Source organism: Acytostelium subglobosum, assembly GCF_000787575.1.
Source record: "Acytostelium subglobosum LB1 DNA, scaffold: scaffold12, whole genome shotgun sequence".
Taxonomy (NCBI): domain Eukaryota; phylum Evosea; class Eumycetozoa; order Acytosteliales; family Acytosteliaceae; genus Acytostelium; species Acytostelium subglobosum.
The window spans coordinates 762,272-779,919 of NW_012236521.1; the positions used below are offsets into that span (position 1 = coordinate 762,272).

At 48.1% G+C, this 17,648-nt stretch overlaps 5 protein-coding genes across 5 annotated transcripts; 2 read left to right on the forward strand and 3 right to left on the reverse strand.

Moving 5' to 3' along the window:
- Positions 1-1,151: 1,151 nt before the first annotated feature.
- Positions 1,152-8,850, reverse strand: SAMD00019534_066030 (hypothetical protein; the record flags this gene model as incomplete). Its single annotated transcript, XM_012898423.1, has 5 exons — positions 1,152-1,881; positions 1,941-5,156; positions 5,223-5,359; positions 5,448-7,342; positions 8,814-8,850. The coding sequence occupies 5 exons, from the start codon at positions 8,848-8,850 to the stop codon at positions 1,152-1,154; spliced, it is 6,015 nt and encodes a 2,004-aa protein (XP_012753877.1).
- A 1,123-nt stretch (positions 8,851-9,973) lies between these two features.
- On the forward strand, positions 9,974-11,265 carry SAMD00019534_066040 (hypothetical protein; the record flags this gene model as incomplete). The annotated part of the gene is made up of 2 exons (XM_012898424.1): positions 9,974-11,168; positions 11,249-11,265. 2 exons carry the CDS (start codon positions 9,974-9,976, stop codon positions 11,263-11,265), a joined length of 1,212 nt encoding a protein of 403 aa, XP_012753878.1.
- A 247-nt stretch (positions 11,266-11,512) lies between these two features.
- Positions 11,513-12,223, forward strand: SAMD00019534_066050 (hypothetical protein; the record flags this gene model as incomplete). The annotated part of the gene is made up of 1 exon (XM_012898425.1): positions 11,513-12,223. The coding sequence occupies one exon, from the start codon at positions 11,513-11,515 to the stop codon at positions 12,221-12,223; it is 711 nt and encodes a 236-aa protein (XP_012753879.1).
- Positions 12,224-12,323: 100 nt separating this feature from the next.
- Positions 12,324-13,007, reverse strand: SAMD00019534_066060 (hypothetical protein; the record flags this gene model as incomplete). The annotated part of the gene is made up of 2 exons (XM_012898426.1): positions 12,324-12,732; positions 12,835-13,007. The coding sequence occupies 2 exons, from the start codon at positions 13,005-13,007 to the stop codon at positions 12,324-12,326; spliced, it is 582 nt and encodes a 193-aa protein (XP_012753880.1).
- A 166-nt stretch (positions 13,008-13,173) lies between these two features.
- On the reverse strand, positions 13,174-17,206 carry SAMD00019534_066070 (hypothetical protein; the record flags this gene model as incomplete). The annotated part of the gene is made up of 5 exons (XM_012898427.1): positions 13,174-13,235; positions 13,331-13,573; positions 13,642-16,399; positions 16,481-17,079; positions 17,134-17,206. The coding sequence occupies 5 exons, from the start codon at positions 17,204-17,206 to the stop codon at positions 13,174-13,176; spliced, it is 3,735 nt and encodes a 1,244-aa protein (XP_012753881.1).
- Positions 17,207-17,648: the final 442 nt, after the last annotated feature.

The window sequence follows — 17,648 nt, forward strand, 5'->3', positions numbered from 1 at the left end:
AGGTTGCATCAGAGTCGAGCCTCTTGGAGATGGATTAAGGCTTCTCTGTTTGTTCGTGCCGCTTCCTCCTCCTCCACTATTCAACATGGCACGGATGATCTTTTGGCGTTCCTTGTCATCCTTCTTTGCGCGGTCACGTTCATCCTTCTCAGCCTTTTCCAATCGTTTCAACTCTTTCTTTGTTGTTGATAGTCTTTTACTATTACCAACATCGCCATCGTCATAATCATCATTATTATTTATATTATCAAGTTTGAGGTGTGGCAAATTGAGTGAATGAGCAATATTGTATATTGTTCCATGTTTGTTTGTTGATGTTGTTGCTGTTGTTGATGATGTTGTAGTGTCTTTGTCCACCCCACAATCTGTAGAACCTATTACGGAAGTCAACTCTATATATGGTTATAAAGATAAAGTGTAGTGAAGGTGTAGAGAGAGCAAAGATGTGGTTAGTTGTCTCTGTCCTTTCATTCATTCACTCATTCATCCATTCATGCATTAATTATGTGTATAGAGATAATGTATTTATATATACCTTCTATGAAATTCATTCCCATCCTATTCTCTTAGACTGTCATTAACTACAATGAAGAATCACAATGGTAGTACATATAATATAAAAGTAAGTACACTAATTAATAGAAATAAATAAAGGTTAATATAAGTATCTTTATCTCTATGGTTTACTATATACTACTAACAATGATGAATCAAATAACTATTCATCAATCAATCTATCAACCAGTCAGACAGTGATCCTCCTGTCAGTCTATCTATCGTGACAAACCAATCAATCAAACAATCAATCACCCACTATTATTTGAAGGTCACATACACCAAAAAAGAGAGGGAACAGGAAAGAGGGCACACATTAAAAGTTTGAAAAGTTCCCAAAAAGTTGTGATTGTGGGGGCTCGCAAGTGCCCATTCACCCTCGTTAACAAGCAAACAAACAACAGAGCCTGTTTAGGTAGTGATAGGTCGCAAAGATTACATCTTTGTAAAATGAGAGAGGCTGGTTGTTTGTTTGGTTAATGTTATTTATTATACATTTATAATGCTGGATAGATGGACGATGGCATGGCTATCATGAAACAATGACCACCTCTCTATCTCTTCTCTCTCACTTCTATATAATCTAGCTCGCTTGCTTATCCATAGAATCCTGCATCGATGTTGGTCACGGCAACTGGGGCAAATGATGTCACTCCTTGATCTTCCATCTCCTTGAGGTGTGCAATGACTTGTCTGAACGTGGGCCTCTTGTCGGGATCAGAGTCCCAGCACTTTGTGATCAGTTCCTTCCACTTTGGCGCGGCTGTCAGTGGGATTGGTGGACGGTAGTTCTCGTGCGCTGCCAGATGAGCCATCTTCTGAGGCTTCATATCTTGTTGTGGCTCCTCTGACGTCAACAACTCCCATAGGATCATGGCGAATGAGTAGACATCACTCTTCTCACTGTTGCAGTCGCCCTTGAACACTTCTGGCGCCATGTAGGGTATGCAGCCGACAGAGGCTGTCATCATGGCGCTGTTCTCCATCTTTAGACGAGACAGTCCAAAGTCAGAGATCTTGCACTTAAAGTCGCTGACCTTGTATGAGCCACGAATGTCCACTGGGTTGTCGAGCAGGACGTTTCCAGACGAGAGATCCCTGTGAAGGATGGGCGGGGTCCAGCCATGCAGATAGGTCATTCCCTTGGCAATGTCCAACGCGATCTTGAGACGCATGTGCGGGTTCTGTTGCAGGATCTCAAAATGATCGACCAGGAATCTCCTCAAGCTTCCACCTCCCATCCATTCGATAACTATACAATGGTGTTCCTCGCTACCAGTGGTACAGGCTCCAAGGAACTGCACAACATTGGGATGTCTCAATTTGCTGTTGTATGAAGTGTTAGTCAGATACTACTGATGGCTTGTGAGTGACAACAAACATACCTTAGGATTGAGACCTCGTTTTGGAACATCTCGAACGATGACTTGGTCTTGAATTGGTCTCGATAGATGATCTTGATGGCAACATCTGTTTCTCTCCAGTAGCCACGCTTGACCTCGCCAAAGAATCCTTTGCCCAACAATGATCCAAACTCCAGCTCGTTGTAGCCGATCTCGTATTCACGACGTTGTTGTTGCTGGTGCTGTTGTTGCTGTTGCTGGTGCGGCACGATGGTGCCCTTGCTGCTCTCCCAATTCGTGAAGGACGAGTCATCCCACCTGTTGTTCGATATGGTGGTGGTGCTGGTGATGACCGGGCGCTGGTTGGCTGGCGCTGTGGGTTGGTCAACTTGGTGTGGCATGAGGAAAGAGGGGTGTGGCGCCGACACGTGGATCTGGTTCGGCTGGGTGACGATTGGTGGCAGGTTGTAGAGTGTTGCTTGCTTGGTGTTCTGTGGTGGATGCGTGCTGCTGTTGTTGTTGTTGTTGCCTTGGCCCTTGGTGCTACCGGCCGAGCCACTGGCGCTACTGTTGTTGCTGGTCCTGTTCTGCTGGACGCTGTGGCCCACCTGCTGCTGGTGGGGGTATTGCTGCTGCGTCCTGGGCGAGAACGTGTGAAAGGGAGGGTTGCTGTTGTTGTTATTTACATGGAAGAGGTCGTTGCGCATGAGGTACTTGAGATGTTCGCCAGACAGGGTCTTGGAGGACTGTTTGTCGTCGATGAAGCTGAGCTCATCCGTGCTGGAGCCAATGCTCCTGCCGCTGATCGTGCTTCGTTTGTTTCGCTCCTCAATCTCCTGGCTGGTGTAGGACTTGGTCGGCCGCATCTGAGACCTAAGTTGGCTGTTGCCATTGTCAAGTGACCCATTGTCGTCGTCTGGCCATCTTAACGCCTTCTTGTTGTATGATTGCTGCTGTTGCTGTTGCTGCTGCTGTTGCTGTTGCTGGTCATCGTCCGAGTCGATGCGGTCGATCAAATTCTCATTTGACGATCCAAACGACTCCATCGAGCCTCCCTTCTCGTTGTATATATCTATCATTCGCTTGACGCGATTCAGTATGTCGGCACGATGTCCCATTGACTCTATGCCAAGCTCGTTCTTCAAGTTGCGATTGGTGAACAGCGGCAGATGTCTTCCACTGATGGTGTTGTCGCAGAAGTTCTTTCGGTACTGTCCATAGCCGATTGATTCGAGCCACACCGCCACATCGTTGGGCGGCCAGGTGAGGAAGCCCTTGGCACGCGTGGGGCCCAGACTCTCGGTCCAGATCGATGGCGAGATGCCTGGCAGTGTGTCAAAGTTGAGCTTGAATGGCGAACTGAATGTGGCAACTGCAATGCCGCTGATCATGAGGTGGCGCAACGAGATGGCTGGGTACAGGGGAATCGTAGGCACGCCCCAGAATGCCACACCAAGGTAGTCACCGTTTCGTGTAAAGAAGATCTCGCGCGTTGTGTTGTTGATGCCACATCCAATCACCGTTGGCTCCTTGGTATCAGTAGTGAACTGTGGGCCGTATGGCTCGCCAATCTCGAAGCCTCCAAACTTCTCGCCGTTGCTGCTGTATCCGTAGGACTTGGACTCGCGGCCAATGTGCTTGTTCAGTGGATGAGTGGCATGTGAGAGTCCCACTGTGATGTCGGTCTTCTTGTCAAAGCCCTCGATGTACACCTCAAAGTAGCAAATGGTCTGAGACGACGAGGGGAATGGGCGGTTGGCAATGGCAACGGCGGTCTTCTTCTTGATCATGGTGATGGATATGTCGTCCTTCATCTTGAGCGACTTGCCGCAGCGACGCCACGCCGAGGGTGGTTGGCCATCGACATCCTGGTATTGGTTTTGGACAAAGTTGATGTCATCAGAGGAGCTGAGAATCTTGCGTGGCGATGTCTTTGGCGATGCAGGTGGGGACATTGAGCCAAACGACAGCGAGGCCATCGTTGACGAAATGTTGTTGGTGGTGTTGGCCGCAGGCAACGAAACACATTGTCGGTGGTTGGCACTGGTGAGTGCGCTGTTGTTGAAGTAGCCTGGTGGAGGTGGAATGGAAGACGATGACGAGTTGGACAGGGAGCCCGACGAGAACGATCCCAGGGACGCGCTAGGATTGACGCTTGATTGCTCGAGAGAGGAGAATGTGAACTGAGACACATCTCCATTCGATGATGTTGTCGAGTTTGGTTGCGACGAGGGTGCTGAGACGTTCGTGAAGGCAGCTCCAATCAAGTTGTTGTTGAGTGTAGCCGATGTTGTCGTGGTGGTCGTCGTGCTTGACACGATCTGTGGATGCTGTTGCTGCTGTGACTGCTGTTGTGGCTGTGTCTGCGCATGCTGAGTGAGGATAGAGTTGTCTCGCAGTAACAATGCCAACTGCGATGACCTGAATACGAATGGCGGAGAGAATGACGCGATGATCGAGCTGCCCGGCTCAATGGCTACGGATGGGTAGAGTATTCCGTAGACATTGGCAAAGGCTGTGCCCAGATATGTTCCGTTCCTCGTGAAGAAGATCTCTCTGGTGTCAAAGATTAGTCCACAGCCAATGACGTCGCCCTTCTTGAAGCCCGGACCATATGGCTCGCCCTCGTTGATAACGGCCGTGACGTCCTTCTCCTTCCACTTGAATTTACGTCCGTCGTCGCTGTGATAGCCATAGGATCGCTTGACCCATCCAATGTGCAGGTTGAGAGGGTACTCCTTGGAGGCCAGACCCACAGACACGTGGCCCTTCTCGAGGGTCTTGATCAGCACCTCAAAGTAACAGAAGCCCTCCTGGAAAGGGTGAGTGCTCTGAACGACACCAATGCTGGGTGGCACCTCACTGGGGATGGTGGCAGCACGGTCCTTGAATGTGATGATACGGCCACTGCGCGTGGTGTCCCAGCGGCAGTTCTCCAGCTCGTCCTTGGGGATGAGGTCCTCAGATAAGGGCGTCTGAGTGGTCTGCTTGTCGGTGGGATGGAACTGGAACGGTGGCATGAAGTTGATGATGACATAGTCGCCAGCGGATTGCAGTCCCACCGTTGGGAACAAGCCCGAGAGGTTGACCTTCTTGGCGGCAATGCCCAAGTATGATCCATTCTTGGTGAAGTACAGATTCTTGTTGGCATCCCATCCACAACCGACAATGTCTCCACTGGCAAAGCCAGGTCCATAAGTCTGTGATGCGTTGCTGACGCCAAGATATAGTTTGCCATCGCCATTGTATCCATATGATCTATACGAGTTGATGAGTTAGTAATCAGATCTAATTGAATGATCGATTGAATGAGTATGAACATACCCTTGAGCAAATCCTGGGAATGTGTCTTGGGGATGCTCTGCGCTCGACAATCCAATGCATATCTTGCCCTCCTTGCCTGTGATGAACAGTTCAAAGTAGGTGAATGAGCTTGAGAATGGGATCGATGCTCGGGATATCTGTTTGATAGTGCACAATGAGAAGGAGGATAGTGTGAGTCATCTTGAGATTGAAGTTAAGGATGTGATGTGATGGGAAAAGACTTACACCTCTAGTACCACTTTGTTGTAAGAGATACGACACTTTGAGACGATCCTCCACCTTGACGACCATCGAGTTGGTCTTCCTTGGGTCCCACTTGGCGTCCTTGAAGTCGACGGCACCAGAGGTGAACCTCTTCTTGATAAATTTGAAGCCCATGCCGAGGAACGACGACGATGAGTCGACTGATTGCTGATCCTGTTTCTTTGTTGTCGTCGGTGTTGTGTTTGCCGACGAAGAGACTGGGAGTGCGGGCGCGGGTGGTGCTGGCGCAGCAGGTGGCTGTGATGTTGTCGTTTGCTGTTGTTGTGGCTGAGCTGGTGTTGGGATTGGAGGAGGTGGTGGTGGTCTGTTGGGTGGCTTACTCGGTGCCTGTGTCTGTGACTGTTGTTGTTGCTGCTGTTGCTGATGAAGTTGTTGTCCGTAGATCGTACTCTTTGAGGGTGATCCACCAGCGGGTGATGTATTGGCTGGCGAGATTGGCGGCGATATATTGATTGGCGATCGACCCTTGAAGTTTGGCGAAGCAGACTGACCCGACAGCGACTGCGAGTGTGGCCTGGCGAATGATGGCGATGAAGTTGCCGGTGAGGATACAGACGGAGAGGCTGAATCTGTTTGTTGTTGTTGTTGTTGCTGTTTAAATTGGCTGTAGCCTGATTGCTGTTGATGTAGTTGTTGTTGTTGTTGCAGCTGTAGCTGTTGTTGTGGTTGTAGATGTTGCTGTGATGGTTGTGTCTGTTGCTGCCTGTTGTCTACAACACCACCAGTTGTGTTGTTAACAATCGAAGGGGCTGTTGGAACAGGTGCCGAAGCTGGTCTTGGCGATCTGGATGTCGGTGATTTGGGCAGTAACAACAATGGTACAGTTGGTGATTGTTGCTGCTGTTGCTGTTGATGTTGATGTTGTTGTTGTTGTATTACAGGTTGCTTTGGTGAAGTCGATGAATGTGATTGTACAGCTTGTGTTGGAGGAGGTGTCAACAAGTCGGTGGATTGGTCGAGCGCCAGCGAGTATTGTCGCGAGGGCTGAGACTGAGAATGTTGCAGCGGCGTCGATACAAAGCTTTGATTGCTGCCGTTGAGGTTGTATCGGGGCGCGCCACCACTGCCTCCAATGTTGTCGTTTGGAATGCTGTTGCTGCTGCTGTTGGTGCTCGGCACGCCTGCACTGCTGTTCACACTGCTGCTCACACTGCTGCCGCCGCTGTTATTGCTGCTGTTGTTGATGCTGCCGGCACTGGCGTTCTTGAAGTTTCGACCGCTGCTGTCGACAGCAAAGAAGTCAAAGTCAAAGTCGGCGCTGTTGAATAGCGATGACGACGAGTTGCTGATGTTGCGTACGACGGGTATTGGTGTTAGCACTTCATTAAAGAGGTCGTGTCCTGAGCTGGTCTGTTGCTGTTGGTGTGGGTGTTGTTGTTGGAGATGGACGTTGTTGCCAATGTTGTGATTGTTCTTTGGGTTGCGAGGTGGTGAAGAAAGGTTGATCAGCGTATTGCTACTCAGTAAACCATCTGCACTATTGTTCTTTCCAACATTGACCCTTGAGTACTGTTGTTGCTGCTGTTGTTGTTGCGGAAGTGGTTTGAATGTCTGCTGTTGTGGTGCAGGCTTGAAGTAGTGCTGTTGTTGTTGTTGCTGTTGCTGCACCGGTGGCGGCCTGACAAAGTTTAGATTTGGATTGCCAATGCTTGAGGCCGACTTGGAGTTGGTGAGCGAGGGGGGAGGGGGAGGAGGAGGCACAGGCGGGGCAGAGAACGATAGCGGCTGGAGGGTCGACTGGGCCTGCTGTTGCTGCTGCGGCACCTGCGCCTGCTGCTGCTGTGAGCTTGATGGTGTACTGTTGGTCGAATTGGACCTGGAGTGCTGTCTAGTATGTCTGCGAACGTATGGCGATGCTGACGACGGTGGTGGTGGCAATATTAATGATGAAGGTGTATGTGTCGGATCCAGTATGTCTATAATTGTTAACTGCGGAGCACTACACAGTCGGGGGTAATTCTCTGTTCAATCAGAATGCTCCTAATTATAATCTTCTTGTTTTGCTATTGAGCCTTTGTTATATATGATGTATATGTATATAGTATATTGTACCTGTTTCTGTATCTGTTGTTGTTATTGTTGTAATAAATATAATATAATATATATCGTATCCTTCTCTGTTTATATATATAAAGTAATAATCGATGTTTAAATACTCTGTTCATTCATTCATTCAAAGGAATAGTATTGTATTAGTATAAAGTGTACTCGGCGCTATCTTCACATCAATCAATCAATCAATCAATCGATTCGATCAATCAATCGCTCTCTGTTTGCTAATTACAGTTTAAAAGTTGTTTGAGTAATAGGTTTATATATAATGTAATAATACTAATAATAATAATAATGATGTTGACGATAATTAACAAACTATGTCTTATGTTGTTGATGTTGGTATTGATGGTTGATGTTGTTGTTGTTGTTGATGTGTTGAGTTGTTAAACACGCATACACACACTATCAATCAATCAATCAATCATACACACTCTATCTATCTCTTTCTTTATCTCTCTCACTCTTCATTCACTCTCTCTCTTGTTTCTTCTTGTTTTCCACTCCCACCCACACACTCACCTTCATTCTCTCTCAACACACCAACCAAACAAACAATAAAATAAATTAAAAAAAAATGAATTTGGTCGATGATCTCACCAGACATCATCAACACTTTGTTGGGCAAACAAGGGTCCACAATGACATTGATTGATTGATCGATTGATTGTGTGTCAAACTGACAAGTCAATGTTCTACATACATTATAAATTATATGATCACTCATGTGATTGTATGAAATGTATGTATGAATGGTTGAATGATTGAATGATCGTTGTCTTGAGATCATCATGTTGAATGCAATGATTACAATCACTCAACAACAACACAAATAGGAGAAGGAAATAACTGTTTTGTGTTTGTGTTTGAAAAAGAGTGTTGTGTTGAGTCTTAGACCAACCTGGGGTTTGTGGTGGTCTGAAGATTGGTCATGGGATTCTCCCAACTACACACGCTTTCTTTGAATAATCAATGATAGCCTCGTTCATCACTCTCGTCTTTCTGATCAGTCATCATCAAAAGATTAGTGTTTCACCATTCAACAACAATGTGTGTCATAAGTTTAGTTTATTTATAATACTCAATTTGTATATTTATCATACATGGATAAATGAATAGATAGTATTATTACTTTAAGTTAGATGATTGAATGATTGAATGATTGAATGATTGAATGTGGTCCTAACATGATATGAGCCATCATTCATCATCATGTTACTTTGGTGACAGGTTACCAACAAATACCAATATCCGAAGAAGACGAAACCAACCTACCTGCCTGGGTGGTCTCGGCTTTAGATGATGGCTCCATCCCGTCCCTAAATTGTTAATAGCCCCAAGTCCGTCCCTTTGCAAACATTACCCATCCTACAAATGTACTCGTAAGTAAAGTAAAGTAAAGTTATGTTAGATGTTTGATAAAATTTATAAATAGATATCAAAGATAGATAGATATTAAGTTTTGTTGTTGGTGTAAGTTCATGTTTCACGATCATTAGGATAAGGTCCAGACGCCATCGGATCCATCACGTGATGGATGATCGATTGATGATGTAGTTGACGTGGCTTTTAAACAACCACACTCACACACTCTGTCACCGTCATGCATACTCGATCAAGCCCACTCACACGATCATTAATTCGTTCATTCAATCAAACAAGCACATCAACATTGATCCCAACAGCCAAACACACTCGCTGACCTCACCACAACCTTAGCACGCAAAAATGTCAGTCGGTCGATCACTTCACCTTTGTTACCAACACCCACTTGGATGTCGTCCACACAACAATAAGACATAGCGAGGATCATGCGCCATTCGGGTTGCCCGATACTTGAAAGCTTGCCAAACTATCTCCACATATTCAATCAAAATGGTGACTGCTGGAGCAGGTGCGTGTGGATATGATGTGTCTCTCGAAATAGATAGTGGTATGACAGATGATTGGACCTTGTTCAATCCATCCATCCTCATCATTTGCTTTGCGGCCGCGCACTAGGTCGTTGTCTATGGCCCTGCCCAACACCATATCACTCATTTGCCCCTTGTCTACCCAGAGAGATAGTATGGCTGGTATGGTATGTGTACTTGGCTTACTTGCTTGGTTTTAGCTGACTGTCTGTCTGTCTATTTGTTTGGTGTCTGCTGACGTACCGACTGCGCAACAAAGGGGGTTTGGCCACCATCAGCTGTGTGTGGGCAGATGGGTGTGGAAAGTGAACGGCACGGGTAAAGGATAAATATATCCAAACCGTGGAAGTGTCATTATATTCAACCAGTCGAGTTATATATATATATTCAAACATATAATTCAATTTCATAAAGTATGTATACCCTACTCTGGAACTATCCCCGGACCCTCTTTGGCCCAAGGCCCACCACACCAGAGACTAATATAATGTCTCATTCCTCCAGATAATGTACAAACAATTTATGTTGGTAGCACTGTTGGCTGTGGTCATGTTGGCCGCCAGCACCAATGCTGCTGCAGTAGATTGCTCAAAAGTCTTGTGCCCATACATTGAGGCCGACAAGTGTAATGCTGACCCATCCACCATCTACGTTCCAGCCAACCCACCAACCAAGTGCTGTGCCACCTGTGAGGAGAACCCATGCAAGGCTGTGCTCTGCCAATTCGTCGATCCAAAGAAGTGCAGTGCCATTGGCAACATCTACGTGCCCGCCAACCCACCCTCAAAGTGCTGCGCCACCTGTGTCAAGCCATGCGCTGACGCCCTCTGCCCATTTGTCGACGAGAAGAAGTGTGTTGACTCTGGCAACGTCTACTCGCCAGCCAACCCACCAACCAAGTGCTGCCCAACCTGTGACAAGCCAGTGAACCCATGCAAGGGCATCCTCTGTCCAATTGTCGACGAGAAGAAGTGCAATGACCAAGGCTTCACCTTCTCCCCAGCCAACCCACCCACCAAGTGCTGTGACACTTGCGAGAACCCATGCAAGGGCATCAAGTGCCTCTACGTTGACGAGAAGAACTGCACTGCTGCCGGTAACATCTACGCCCCAGCTGCCCCACCAAAGAAGTGCTGCCCATCGTGTGACAACCCCTGCAAGCAGATCGCCTGTCCTATTGTTGACGAGAAGAAGTGCAATGACCAAGGCTTCACCTTCTCCCCAGCCAACCCACCAAAGAAGTGCTGTCCAACCTGTGACGACCCATGCAAGGGCATCGCCTGTCCACTCGTTGACGAGAGGAAGTGCATTGACCAAGGCTTCACCTTTGCCCCAGCCGCTCCACCCAAGAAGTGCTGCCCAACATGTGACAACCCCTGCGACACCGTCCGTTGTGCCTACGTCGACGAGAGAAACTGCACTGCCTCTGGCCTCAACTACTCGCCTGCCAACCCACCATCAAAGTGCTGCCCAACATGTGAGGACCCATGCTTCGGCACCGAATGTCCATTTATTACCGAGAAGATGTGTCTCGACCATGGTCTGGCCTTCATGCCCGCCAACCCACCATCACTTTGCTGCGCCATCTGTTACAACCCATGCAAGGGAGTCCCATGCCCAGTTGTTGACGAGAGGAACTGCACTCTTGCTGGAAACCTCTACTCTCCACCCGCCCCACCAAAGAAGTGCTGCGCATCATGTGACAACCCATGCAAGGGTATCGCCTGTCCAATCGTAGACGAGAAGAAGTGCATTGACCARGGCTTCACCTTYKCCCCAGCCAACCCACCATCAAAGTGCTGCCCATCATGTGACAACCCATGTGCCACCGTTCGTTGYGSCTYTGTCGAYGAGARRAACTGCACTGCCKCTGGCAACATCTACKCCCCAGCCAACCCACCAWSMAAGTGCTGCCCATCATGTGACAASCCATGCAAGGACCCATGCAAGGGWATTGAGTGYCCAGTCGTTGACGAGAGAAAGTGCAAGGACCAAGGATTCACCTTCTCCCCAGCCAACCCACCATCAAAGTGCTGTGCCTCCTGTGACAACCCATGTGCCATGGTCAAGTGCAACTACGTCGATGAGAAGAACTGCACTGCTGCCGGCAACATCTACGCCCCAGCCAACCCACCTTCCAAGTGCTGCCCATCATGTGAGATACGCGAGGACCCATGCAAGGCCGTCCTCTGCCCAGCCGTAGACCAGGACAGATGCAGAGCCGAGGGCAACATCTTCGTGCCAGCCAACCCACCATCAAAGTGCTGCGCCTCATGCGAGAAGCCAACCAACCCATGTGATGCCCAGGACAACCTCTGCCCACCAATCGACCAAGAGAAGTGCAGAGCCGAGGGCAACATCTTTGTCCCAGCCAACCCAGCCGCCGGCAAGTGCTGCGACACCTGCGAGGAGAACCCATGCAAGGAGGTCCGCTGTGACTTTGTCGACCCAAGAAAGTGCAACGACTCTGGTCTCATCTACTCCCCAGCCAACCCACCCTCCAAGTGCTGCCCAACATGTGACGAGAACCCATGCAAGGGCGTCAGGTGCCCAGTCGTCGACGCCGACAAGTGCAAGGAGCAAGGACTCTTCTTCGTGGCTGCCAACCCACCCTCCAAGTGCTGTGACACCTGTGAGAAGGAGGACCCATGCAAGGCTGTCCAGTGCCCAGTCATCGACGAGAAGAAGTGCAACTCCGACCCATCCACCTTCTACTCACCAGCCAGCCCACCATCCAAGTGCTGTGCCACCTGCGAGCTCCGCCAACGTTAAATAATCGATAAACTATAAACCAATCAATCGGAAACTCTTCCATTCAACCATCCATCCCATCCATCTTTGTGTATGATACAATGCATTGTTCTTCTCTTCTTTATGAGTTGATTGAGTCTGTGTCCACATCCACATCAGCAGATGATGTTGTCGCAGTCGAAGTTGTAGTCGTGGTCGTAGTCGTTGACAATGTAGTCTCATCGCCATCATCAATCATTGTTGAGTCAGTTATTGAAGTTGTTGTATTAGAGTCTGATTGCAGTACAACTGGTTCATTGCTCTCGACGTTGACAGCCAAATATTGGAAGTTAAAGTTGAGTGAGTCCAATGTCTTCTGATCGTCATCGCCCTTCTTGATTGCATGTACACAGCCCAAAGGTGCAGACAGTTTGTATACACCATGACTGTCAGGACTGACAAATGCGAATGTCATCTTGCTATCCCTATGTCTCGCAGGTACATTAACCTCTTTAATCAACTCTGATATCTCCTTCAATGTTGCGTTTCTCCTGTTTCCGTCGAGTTGCAAATGTGTTTCAATGAGTAAGTACTCTCGCCAACTACAACTACCAACTACAACTACAACAACATCATATCATCATTCATCATACCATGTATATAACTTGATCTCATCACTCTCTGGTAGGGATGTTCTAGACTTGAACTCTGATGCGCTGTGGAATGCATTCATCTTGAGGAATACTCTCAACAACAATGGACACACCCTCTCTCGGTTGATTGGCTGTGGTCCAGTCGTCTGGATATTGCTACCATGATGTCTCATGTGTATTATATATATATATGTATGATAAGTATCAATCAAATAATGATTGAGTGATGATGTTCAATGATCAAGTTCATGATGAAGATGAGTGTGATTGCGTGTGTGAGAGTGTGTTGCTTATGCTTGCGAGAAAGTGATTGGTTGGTTGATTGGAATGATGGAGTGCTCATTTATTCATTGGCAACAATCTAATTGCTTCTTCTGCAATCCTAAGATCCTTTGGTGCTTCTATATAAGTTGGAGGTTGGTCGCCAAGATGTTAGCAACATGAATAATTGATGGGATGGACAACCATGATCAATCAATCACTGTCCAAGACATACCTTTTGTAAATATTTGATCATAATGTGTTTGTTTCCTCTTCTTTGATCGTTGTTTGTAATAATAGAATCCAAACTCTGCTATTAGATTGACACATAGGTTGGCAATGATGGAGCCAATCATTACAAATCGCCATGATACTGGCAACACAAGTAGTTGTGCCACCTTCCAAACTCGCTCACTCGGTGCGAACAATATCAACAATGATGTTCCAAGTGTGACCAAGTAAACAATAAACAGTAGTCCTAATGTTGTATGAGTGTTAGTTCAATGTACCTTGTGTCTATCCATCATCCATCCACGCATAACTTACTGTTGGTATAGAGTGGCTTGAGGAATGGCTTGCCAAAGGATAGAGCGAGAGCGATGATGAGGTACTGGAAGTTGCCATAGGTGAATAGGGAGGTGGTGACGTAGGTGACGATGTTTTGGGGATCGATACGTTGTTCGTTGTACCATGGCTGGTGCTGAACGGTCAGGAAGATCATGGCTTGGAACGCCAGACACAGGAGGATATGTACAATGAGGGAGCCAACAACAGCACCAGAGATCAGACGACCCGACGGTCGCTTGACCGACAGCGTGTCAGAGGGCTGCGTCATACCCATGAAGATGACCAATGGGAAGATCACCCAGAGGTCTTGGTAGAGGTACATCCAGTTTCCCAGCACACTGCCCTTGAAGTAGAGGAAGATGACTGTCGTGAACTGAATCAGTGAGTACATGCCCATGAACTGGAACAACTTGAATGAGACGGCAAGAGACGCGCGGCCCTCTTTGATAAGGGTTGGGCAGCACGAGATGTTGTTGATCGTCGATGTGAATGGGGCGGCGATTGACGCCTCGGTCTCGGACAGCGAGATGCCCACATGCGCAGACTTGAGCGCGCCACAGTCGTTGGCGCCATCGCCACACATGCCCACGTAGAGACCAATGCGCTGTAGTTCCTCGACCAAAGTTTGTTTGTCATCGGGTGACATTCGCGCATAGACCATGCCGCGACGAAGCATCTGCAGGAACTTGAGCGAGCCAGTCTGAAGATAGGTGTTGTGCAGTCGCTTGAAAAAAGTGCCAGTGATCACCAATGAGTATGATTGAGGGCGGCGATCATCGTCGCCCTCAAGCTGCAGTGTATAGGGGTCGAGCTGGTAGCGTCTATCCTGCTCGCTGGCTGAGATATTGCGCCAAACCATCGTATCGAGACACTCGCGATCGGACATCTCGGGGGTGAACAGAATGGCGTCCTCGTGTAGGATACCACTCTGGCGGGACACACTGACCGCGGTCAGCGGGTTGTCGCCTGTGACCATGATCGTCTTGATGTTGGCGCGCTGCAGCGTCGCTATGATGCCCTTGGACTCAGGCTTCATCTTGTTCTCCATGACGATGAAGCCGACAAAGATCAGCTGGTCCTCAGCCATCTGGCGCATGAGATCCCGATTGGTACTGGCGCTCACCCCGTGCTCCCATTGCTTGTAGGCGCAGGCCAGCACACGGTAGCCTCGCTCAGTATACTCGTGCAGTCTGTGATCATAGTCAGCGGGCAGCGAGCTGGCCAGCGCAAGCTTCTTGATCATCTCGGGTGCGCCCTTGACGAATGAGTAGTGCTCGCCCTGTGATGTCGTGACAATGACACTCATGCGCTGTAGACTTGACTGGAAGTCGAATCGCTCTACGTATTCAATGTGCTCACTGTCCAGTAACTCTGTGCCAGCGTAGGATATCGATGTGTTACTCGCTGTTTCCTCGTTGAGATCGGCTGCGGTGGCCTGGAAGATCTTCAACTCCAATGGGTCGCCAGACACCATGTTGTTGATTGTGGACAATGAGTGACACGATGCCATGATCATCTTGAAGATACGATCATTGAATGATGCCATTGACGATGATGTGATGAACTCGCCAAACTTGTTCCTGTCGCTTTGTTCACGAGATGGAGCCAACACACCATAAAAGTCCAAGCCATCCTCTGTGATTGTGCCTGTCTTGTCGAAACAAAACACTTGGATCTTGCCCGCCATGTTGAGACGTGGCGGCGAGATACAAAAGATACCGCGTTTCTTTAGACGCACCAATGCAAAGCCAGTGCCAACACTCATGGCCAGAGGCAGCGCCGGTGGTATGACGATTGTGATCAAATCCATTGCGCGTAGGACAATGGTCTTGGAATCCTCGCCCAATGCCTTGAGACGCCACACCGTCAATGAGAAGCCGACCAGCGCGATGCAGCAGAGCACGCCAATGAACTTGAACGACTCTTGTGTGAAGCGGAAGTGCGACTTCTTGGGGAAGAGGATCGATAGGATCAGCTTGCCCTTGCTCGTCTGGAAGCCAATCTCGCGCACCATGGCCAGCACGCGACCCGACTGTGAGTGAGGAATGGTCTTGACGGGCAGTGTGCCACCAAACAGTGAGCTGCGTGCCTGGTTGATGTCGACAATAGAGTCGTCCGAGCGCTGGGCAATCTGCTCGCGCGTGAAGAGTGGGTGCTTGGTGACGGGCACCGACTCGCCTGTGAGCATCGATTCATTGCAGATGACCTGGCCCACGAGCAGCGCCATGTCGCACGGCAGGATGGTGTCCTGCTGCACGTTGACAATGTCGCCGGGCACCAGGTCATTGGACGAGATCCAGTCAAAGTTGCCATCGCGCAGCACTTGCACCTGGCACGAGTACGTCGACATGTGCTTGAGCGACAGCAAATTTGTCCTAATCTCCTTCAGACTGAGCACCGAGCTGATCGTGGCAATGATAAAGATGGCCACGGCGTAGTAATAGTACTCCTCGCACATCCACAAGATGACGCTGTATATCTGGAAGATGAAGAATGGGTGCAGCACCTCCTCGAGCAACAGTCTTGGTATGCTGCGAATGGGGAACTCGATCACATTGCGACCAAACTTGAGCAGCATTGAGTCGTGTCGCTCGCGAGTCATACCATGATCGATGAACTTGTACAAATCCGATGACTTGTACTTTGACTTGATCCTCGGTCGTTCAAACGAGTCCAGGTCTGCCTTGTAAAAGTATTTCGAGAACCTAAAGACGATGAATCGGTCCATCCTTGAGTCCTGGATAATGGAGAGGTGTTAGCGCGCGTCAAAGATCGTCTCGTCTCGTGGACGAGGGATGTGGCGGCGAATGTGACATACCGAGATGTTGCCCACGTGTACAGGACAGATCTCAAACCTCATGTCGAGGCCATAGACGAGTACTGTGCTGGCGTTGCGAAGTGTGGGAGTCCTGCGTCGCCGCAGATTGATCTCCAATAGAGTGAACCAATGGAAGGCCAAGAAGATGACACCGCACGACATCACCACCAGCAGCCAGTATAGTATCTCTCGTTGTAGACTGAACGTATATCCTTGCATTGAGAATATGCCCATAAGTTCATCATTGTCATCACCACTCGCAGCAACGTTGGGACTTGAACTTGAGCCTGAGCTTGAGACTAGTTTGGACGACTTCTTGGGTGGAGGTGATAGTAGTTCACGCATCTCTTGCTGTGCCGTTGGCAACACGATACGATGTGAATGCATTGGAGGTGACAATGGCGGTGTCTGATGTTGTTTCAAGTGCTTGTTGGGACCCAATAACAGTGAGTCCTGTTGTGACTCTGGACTCAACAGATGAAGTCTAGATGTGTCATCCTGTTGTTGATGTTGTTGTGGAGTGTGAAGTATCGTTTGGGATGGTCCATCATCGTCATTATCATCGTCATAAGCATAAAGATTGTGATTATGATTGGCTTCTACATTCGTAGTTGATGTCGTTGATAAAATAGGAAGATGTGACTGAGTCATACTCAAGTCTTCGACCTCATTACCATCATCATGTTGGTCTTCATCGTCATTATCAAGTGTCTGTTGTGACAACATTGAGCCAGTCTTTTCGATGATGTCACTATCTATCTATCTATCTCTTCTTTTAATTATTAATAAGTTGAACAATTTAATGAAGTCATTCATTCTTTCAAAGGGGGGTGGTGTTCACACAAGGTTGTTGAGAAAGGTGACTCGTCTTTTTTCAAACAACCCTGGGTAAGTCTCGTCTTCTCTTCATTAGTTTGTTTATCTTTAGTTTTGTTTGTGAAATGATAATTAGATGAATGTCTGGTTCTTTCCATACGACAGGTCCCATTGTTTGTATGTCGGAGTCGTTTGGTATGAGAAGCAATTCAATCTCACAGTACATTCCCACGCATACATATCAGAATAATCAACGACCGTTGGATATTTAGTACTGTTACAACTATTAAATTGTTCTAAATTCACATTCCCTAATGTTATTCAAAACTAATTATTGTTAATTAATGGGACC